Raw genomic sequence first — 9135 nt, forward strand, 5'->3', positions numbered from 1 at the left:
TTTTCCTTCACAAACACAAACACAATGTGACGCACAAACATCTTCAATTAAGATTCGGGCAGTTAATCAGACGTTTGCCCTTAATGAGTTTGATAAGGCTGCAGAAACCCAAACTCTTAATAAACAGAACTAGTGTTTTAATCTCAAGAGTTCCCAGAAATAAAGCAGATCGGGACGAGATCCGGAGGGAAGGAAACACTGATGGAAACAGGAAACACTTCCTGCTCAATTAAAAAAGTGCTGAAGGATCTGACCAATGAGGAGCAAGCAGACGGTCCTGAAAATCATCTCTGCACTTGATCAAAATTAATATAAGAAACGACAAATAAATACAATAATGCCTTCCTTCACCGCAAAACTCAACAAAAACACACATTTGGCCAGCAATATTCTCAATATTAAAGAGACAATCGTGAGAAAAGCTCCAGAGGTCAGACCCATGAGCTGTGAGTGGCTCAAAGGTATATAAATACTAGAAACCAGTGCAATTCTTGACACTCAGTCTAGATCTAATCAACTAACCCTAAGCCAATAGCAAAGGAAGGCACTTGCTGCCCTACAAACTTGTGTGTTTATCTGTATCTGTGCGCGCGCGCGCACGTGTGTGTGTGTGTGTGTGTGTGTGTGTGTGTGTGTGTGTGTGTGTGTGTGTGTGTGTGTGTGTCAAAGCATTTAAACTGACACACACTGGTGAGAAGCTGCTTCATCAGGGTTTGTTCGGTGCCGAGAACATCTTCATGTTTACCAACCTGGAGAGATTCATGACACAGCAGATCGATCTCAAATCTTTCCATAGTCTCAGAATCCCAGAATTCTAGGATCCCAGAGTCCCAGAATCCCAGAGTCCCAGAATCCTAGAGTCCCAGGGTCCTAGAATCCCAGAGTCCCAGGATCCCAGAGTCCCAGAATCCTAGAGTCCTAGAATCCCAGAGTCAGAGAATCCAAGAGTCCTAGAATCCAAGAGTCCTGGAATCCCAGAGTCCCAGAATCCCAGAATCCCAGAGTCCCAGGATCCCAGAGTCCCAGAATCCTAGAGTCCTAGAATCCAAGAATCCCAGAGTCCCAGGATCCCAGAGTCCCAGGATCCCAGAGTCCCAGAATCCTAGAGTCCTGGAATCCCAGAATCCCAGAGTCCCAGAATCCAAGAATCCCAGAGTCCCAGGATCCCAGAGTCCCAGAATCCTAGAGTCCTAGAATCCCAGAGTCAGAGAATCCAAGAGTCCTAGAATCCCAGAGTCCTAGAATCCCAGAGTCCCAGAATCCCAGAATCCAAGAGTCGCAGAGTCCCAGAATCCCAGAATCTCTCTCACTCCTCTGGGAGTGACATCAGCGCCGGTTCTGTGTAAGGCGTCGGATCCGCCGGAGCCCGTTCTGCACGTATGAGACCAGCAAGCTCATGGAGGAGTTCAGACTCAGAGGACCAATGGCTGAGTCCAGCTTTATCAGCAGACCTATGGAAGCACACACACACACACACACTTACTGCACAGAACACACTCACTCACTGCACAGAACACACTCACTCACTGCACAGAACACACACTCGCTGCACAGAACACACACACTCGCTGCACAGAACACACTCACTGCACAGAACACACACACTCACTGCACAGAACACACTCACTCACTGGCTGCACAGAACACACACACTCGCTGCACAGAACACACACACTCGCTGCACAGAACACACACACTCGCTGCACAGAACACACACACTCGCTGCACAGAACACACTCACTCGCTGCACAGAACACACTCACTCGCTGCACAGAACACACTCACTCGCTGCACAGAACACACACTCACTCGCTGCACAGAACACACACTCACTCGCTGCACAGAACACACACTCACTCGCTGCACAGAACACACACTCACTCGCTGCACAGAACACACACTCACTCGCTGCACAGAACACACACTCACTCGCTGCACAGAACACACACTCACTCGCTGCACAGAACACACACTCACTCGCTGCACAGAACACACACTCACTCGCTGCACAGAACACACTCACTCGCTGCACAGAACACACTCACTCGCTGCACAGAACACACTCACTCGCTGCACAGAACACACACTCACTGCACAGAACACACTCACTCGCTGCACAGAACACACACTCACTGCACAGAACACACTCACTCGCTGCACAAAACACACTCACTCGCTGCACAGAACACACTCACTCGCTGCACAGAACACACTCACTCGCTGCACAGAACACACTCACTCGCTGCACAGAACACACTCACTCGCTGCACAGAACACACTCACTCGCTGCACAGAACATACTCACTCGCTGCACAGAACACACTCACTCGCTGCACAGAACACACTCTCACTGCACAGAACACACTCACTCGCTGCACAGAACACACTCTCACTGCACAGAACACACTCACTCGCTGCACAGAACACACTCTCACTGCACAGAACACACTCACTCGCTGCACAGAACACACTCACTCGCTGCACAGAACACACTCACTCGCTGCACAGAACACACTCTCACGCTGCACAGAACACACTCACTCGCTGCACAGAACACACTCTTACTGCACAGAACACACTCTCACTGCACAGAACACACTCTCACTGCACAGAACACACACACACACTCACTGCACAGAATCACTGCACAGAACACACTCACTCACTGCACAGAACACACTCACTCGCTGCACAGAACACACTCACTCACTGCACAGAACACACACACTCGCTGCACAGAACACACACACTCGCTGCACAGAACACACACACACTCACTGCACACAACACACACACTCACTGCACAGAACACACTCACTCGCTGCACAGAACACACTCACTCGCTGCACAGAACACACTCTCACTGCACAGAACACACTCTCACTACACAGAACACACTCTCGCTACACAGAACACACTCTCGCTGCACAGAACACACACTCACTCGCTGCACAGAACACACACTCACTCGCTGCACAGAACACACACTCACTCGCTGCACAGAACACACACTCACTCGCTGCACAGAACACACTCACTCGCTGCACAGAACACACTCACTCGCTGCACAGAACACACACTCACTGCACAGAACACACACTCACTGCACAGAACACACTCACTCGCTGCACAAAACACACTCACTCGCTGCACAAAACACACTCACTCGCTGCACAGAACACACACTCACTGCACAGAACACACACTCACTCGCTGCACAGAACACACTCACTCGCTGCACAGAACACACTCACTCGCTGCACAGAACACACTCACTCGCTGCACAGAACACACTCACTCGCTGCACAGAACACACTCACTCGCTGCACAGAACACACTCTCACTCGCTGCACAGAACACACTCTCACTGCACAGAACACACTCTCACTGCACAGAACACACACACACACACTCACTGCACAGAATCACTGCACAGAACACACTCACTCACTGCACAGAACACACTCACTCACTGCACAGAACACACTCACTCACTGCACAGAACACACTCACTCACTGCACAGAACACACACACTCGCTGCACAGAACACACACACTCGCTGCACAGAACACACACACACTCACTGCACACAACACACACACTCACTGCACAGAACACACTCACTCGCTGCACAGAACACACTCTCACTACACAGAACACACTCTCACTACACAGAACACACTCTCACTGCACAGAACACACACTCACTGCACAGAACACACACTCACTGCACAGAACACACACTCACTGCACAGAACACACACTCACTGCACAGAACACTCACTCGCTGCACAAAACACACTCACTCGCTGCACAGAACACACTATCACTGCACAGAACACACACTCGCTGCACAGAACACACACTCACTGCACAGAACACACTATCACTGCAAAGAACACACACACACACACACACACACTCACTGCACAGAATCACTGCACAGAACACACTCACTCACTGCACAGAACACACACACTCACTGCACAGAACACACACACTCACTGCACAGAACACACACACTCGCTGCACAGAACACACACACTCGCTGCACAGAACACACTCTCACTGCACAGAACACACACACACTCACTGCACACAACACACACACTCACTGCACAGAACACACTATCACTGCACAGAACACACTCTCACTGCACAGAACACACTATCACTGCACAGAACACACTATCACTGCACAGAACACACACACACACTCTGCACAGAATCACTGCATAGAACACACTCACTGCATAGAACACACTCACTGCACAGAACACACTCACTCACTGCACAGAACACACTCACTCACTGCACAGAACACACACACTCACTGCACAGAACACACACACTCACTGCACAGAACACACACACTCACTGCACAGAACACACTATCACTGCACAGAATACACTATCACTGCACAGAACACACACTCACTGCACAGAACACACACTCACTGCACAGAACACACACTCACTGCACAGAACACACACTCACTGCACAGAACACACAATCACTGCACAGAACACACAATCACTGCACGGAACACACACACACTCACTGCACAGAACACACACACACTCACTGCACAGAACACACAATCACTGCACAGAACACACACTCACTGAACAGAACACACACTCACTGCACAGAACTCACTATCACTGCACAGAACACACACACACTCACTGCACAGAACACACACTCACTGCACAGAACACACACTCACTGCACAGAACACACACTCACTGCACAGAACACACACTCACTGCACAGAACACACAATCACTGCACGGAACACACACACACTCACTGCACAGAACACACAATCACTGCACAGAACACACACTCACTGCACAGAACTCACTATCACTGCACAGAACACACACACACTCACTGCACAGAACACACACTCACTGCACAGAACACACACACACTCACTGCACAGAACACACACACTCACTGCACAGAACACACACACTCACTGCACAGAACACACTATCACTGCACAGAACACACTACCACTGCACAGAACACACTATCACTGCACAGAACACACTATCACTGCACAGAACACACACACACACTCACTGCACAGAACACACACACACACACTCACTGCACAGAACACACACACACACACTCACTGCACAGAACACACACTATCACTGCACAGAACACACACTATCACTGCACAGAGCACACACACACTCACTGCACAGAACATACAATCACTGCACAGAACACACTATCACTGCACAAAACACACACACACTCACTGCACAGAACACACAATCACTGCACAGAACACACACTCACTGCACAGAACACACACTCACTGCACAGAACACACAATCACTGCACGGAACACACACACACTCACTGCACAGAACACACAATCACTGCACAGAACACACACTCACTGCACAGAACTCACTATCACTGCACAGAACACACACACACTCACTGCTCAGAACACACACTCACTGCACAGAACACACACACACTCACTGCACAGAACACACACACTCACTGCACAGAACACACACACTCACTGCACAGAACACACACACTCACTGCACAGAACACACTATCACTGCACAGAACACACTACCACTGCACAGAACACACTATCACTGCACAGAACACACTATCACTGCACAGAACACACACACACACTCACTGCACAGAACACACACACACACACTCACTGCACAGAACACACACACACACACTCACTGCACAGAACACACACTATCACTGCACAGAACACACACTATCACTGCACAGAGCACACACACACTCACTGCACAGAACATACAATCACTGCACAGAACACACTATCACTGCACAAAACACACACACACTCACTGCACAGAACACACAATCACTGCACAGAACACACTATCACTGCACAGAACACACTATCACTGCACAGAACACACACTCACTGCACAAAACACACACACACTCACTGCACAGAACACACAATCACTGCACAGAACACACTATCACTGCACAGAACACACACTCACTGCACAGAACACACACTCACTGCACAGAACACACACTCACTGCACAGAACACACACTCACTGCACAGAACACACACTCACTGCACAGAACACACACACTCACTGCACAGAACTTCTGCTCATAAATGAGATATAACCAGTTTAAATGGAAAGCATCTCCAGCTGACTATCTGAAGACGTTGCTGTAGCTTTACCCACTGATAGACTGAGAGCTATATTTGGCCATAACACAACTCTCTGACCTGTTGAGTAATACAAACACAATCTCTGGGTCACTTAGGACATCCTAAAAGTATTTACAGCGCTTCACTTTTTCCACATTTTATGTTACAGCCTTATTCCAAAATTGATTCAATTCATTATTTTCCCTCATAATTCTACACACTATACCGCATAATGACAATGTGAAGGAAGTTTGTTTGAAATATTTTAAAATGTATAAAAAAGAATAATAATAATAAATATATAAATAATCCCATGTCCATTAGTATTCCCCCTCAACACTGAGCTCAGCTGCTCCCGTTTCCTCTGATCATCCTTCAGATGTTCCTACAGCTTGACTGGAGTCCACCTGTGGTCCGATCAGCTGATTGGACATGATTGGGAAAGGCACACACCCGTCTATATAAGGTCCCGCAGTTAACCGTGCATGTCGGTGCACAAGCCCAGTCATGAAGGGATTGTCTGTAGACTCAGAGATGGAAGTACAGATCTGGGGAAGGTCCTAATGAGCTCAGTGGCCTCCATCATCCACACATGGAAGAGGTTTGGGATCACCAGGATTCTTCCTAAAGCTGCCATCCGGCAAAACTGAGCAATCTGAGGAGAAGGGCCTCAGTCAGGGAGGAAGAACCCGATGGTCAGTCTGACAGAGCTCCAGCTTTCTCTGTGGAAATAGGAGAAGCTCTCCACCAATCAAGGTTGATCTCTGCAGCTGTCCACCAATAAGGGCTGATCTCTGCAGCTCTCCACCAATCAGGCCTAATCTCAGCAGCTCTCTACCAACCAGGCCTAATCTCTGCAGCTCTCCACCAATCAGGGATGATCTCTGCAGCTCTCTACCAATCAGGCCTAATCTCTAGAGCATGAGGAACACAATCCTCTGGCCTGATGAAACTCAGATTGAACTCTGGAGGAAACCAGGCTCCGCTCATCCCCTGGCCAATCCCATCTCTACAGTGAAGCATGGTGGTGGCAGCATAATGCTGTGGGGGTATTTTTCAGCAGCAGGAACTGGGAGGCTAGTCAGGATGGAGAGAAAGATGAATCCTTGATGAACACCTGCTCTAGAGCGCTCTGGACCTCAGACTGGGGTGAAGGTTCGTCTTCCAGCAGGATAATGACCCTAAGCACTCAGCCAAGATAACACAGGCGCGGCTACGGGACGACTCTGGGAATGTGCTCGAGTGGCCCAGCCTGAGCCCAGACCTCAACCTGATCGAACATCTCTGGAGATCTGAGAATGGCTGACACTCCTCATCTAACCTGATGGAGCTGGAGAGCTCCGGCACAGAAGAGCGGGAGAAACTGGCCAATAATAGACGAGCTTGAGCATCAAACTCAAGAAGAGCCGAGGCTGAGATCCGAGCTGAAGTGTTGAGTGTGAATACTTGTGAAATCTTTTGTGAAAAGATTGCAAAAAAACTTCTTTCACATTGGCATTATGGGGTATCGTTTGTAGAATTTAGAGTAAAATAATGAATTTAACCCATTTTGGAATAAGACTAAAAAAATAACAAAACGTGGAGAGAGTGAAGCTGTGAAAACCTTCCGGCTGCTGTAAACGAACCCTAAAGCGCTATTCGCACGGGACTAGTATTATCTGGACCTCTGGTGATTTGTAATATTTGCAGAGAATGTCTGTGATCTTAATCCTGTGCGAATCGCCCATGTCTGTCATTTGTAAAGTAAAAATTCCCCCGCAAATGACCTACCATATTTCGCTGAACACCGAGGTCCTGTGATAGTAGTCCCGTGCGAATCGACATCTCTGTGATTTGGCCAGGATTAGGCGGATCGACATCTCTGTGATTTGGCCAGGATTAGGCGGATCGACATCTCTGTGATTTGGCCAGGATTAGGCGGATCGACATCTCTGTGATTTGGCCAGGATTAGGTGGATCGACATTTCTGTGATTTGGCCAGGATTAGGCGGATCGACATCTCTGTGATTTGGCTAGGATTAGGGGGATCGACATCTGTGATTTGGCCAGGATCAGGCGGATCGTCATCTCTGTGATTTGGCCAGGATTAGGCGGATCGACATTTCTGTGATTTGGCCAGGATTAGGCGGATCGACATCTGTGATTTGGCCAGGATCAGGCGGATGGGCATCTGTGATTTGGCCAGGATCAGGCGGATGGGCATCTGTGATTTTGCCAGGATCAGGCGGATCGCCATCTCTGTGATTTGGCCAGGATTAGGCGGATCGACATCTCTGTGATTTGGCCAGGATCAGGCGGATCGCCATCTCTGTGATTTGGCCAGGATCAGGTGGATCGACATCTCTGTGATTTGGCCAGGATCAGGCGGATCGGCATCTGTGATTTGGCCAGGATCAGGCGGATGGGCATCTGTGATTTGGCCAGGATCAGGCGGATCGACATCTCTGTGATTTGGCCAGGATCAGGCGGATCGCCATCTCTGTGATTTGGCCAGGATCAGGCGGATCGCCATCTCTGTGATTTGGCCAGGATCAGGCGGATCGCCATCTCTGTGATTTGGCCAGGATCAGGCGGATCGCCATCTCTGTGATTTGGCCAGGATCAGGCGGATCAACATCTGTGATTTGGCCAGGATTAGGCGGATCGCCATCTCTGTGATTTGGCCAGGATTAGGCGGATCGCCATCTCTGTGATTTGGCCAGGATCAGGCGGATCAACATCTGTGATTTGGCCAGGATAAGGCGGATCGACATCTCTGTAATTTGGCCAGGATTAGGCGGATCGCCATCTCTGTGATTTGGCCAGGATCAGGCGGATGGGCATCTGTGATTTGGCCAGGATTAGGCGGATCAACATCTGTGATTTGGCCAGGATCAGGCGGATCGACATCTCTGTGATTTGGCCAGGATCAGGCGGATCGCCATCTCTGTGATTT

The 9135-nt window shown here is 49.3% G+C and overlaps 1 protein-coding gene across 5 annotated transcripts in view; it reads right to left on the bottom strand.

Annotated features, from left to right (window-relative positions):
- Positions 1–1221: 1221 nt before the first annotated feature.
- Positions 1222–9135, bottom strand: part of aff1 (AF4/FMR2 family, member 1) — a 41167-nt gene continuing 33253 nt past the window's right edge. For 4 of the 5 annotated variants that reach the window (XM_067423273.1, XM_067423271.1, XM_067423272.1 and 1 more), the window contains one exon: positions 1222–1451. In XM_067423273.1, the coding sequence (XP_067279374.1) occupies positions 1327–1451 (125 nt within the window). In that variant the 3' untranslated portion in view covers positions 1222–1326. The remainder of the gene's footprint in view (positions 1452–9135) is intronic. The other variant, XM_067423274.1, reaches the window with a different exon arrangement.

Source organism: Pseudorasbora parva, chromosome 18 (genome assembly GCF_024679245.1).
Source record: "Pseudorasbora parva isolate DD20220531a chromosome 18, ASM2467924v1, whole genome shotgun sequence".
In the NCBI taxonomy this organism is placed as follows: Eukaryota; Metazoa; Chordata; class Actinopteri; order Cypriniformes; family Gobionidae; genus Pseudorasbora; species Pseudorasbora parva.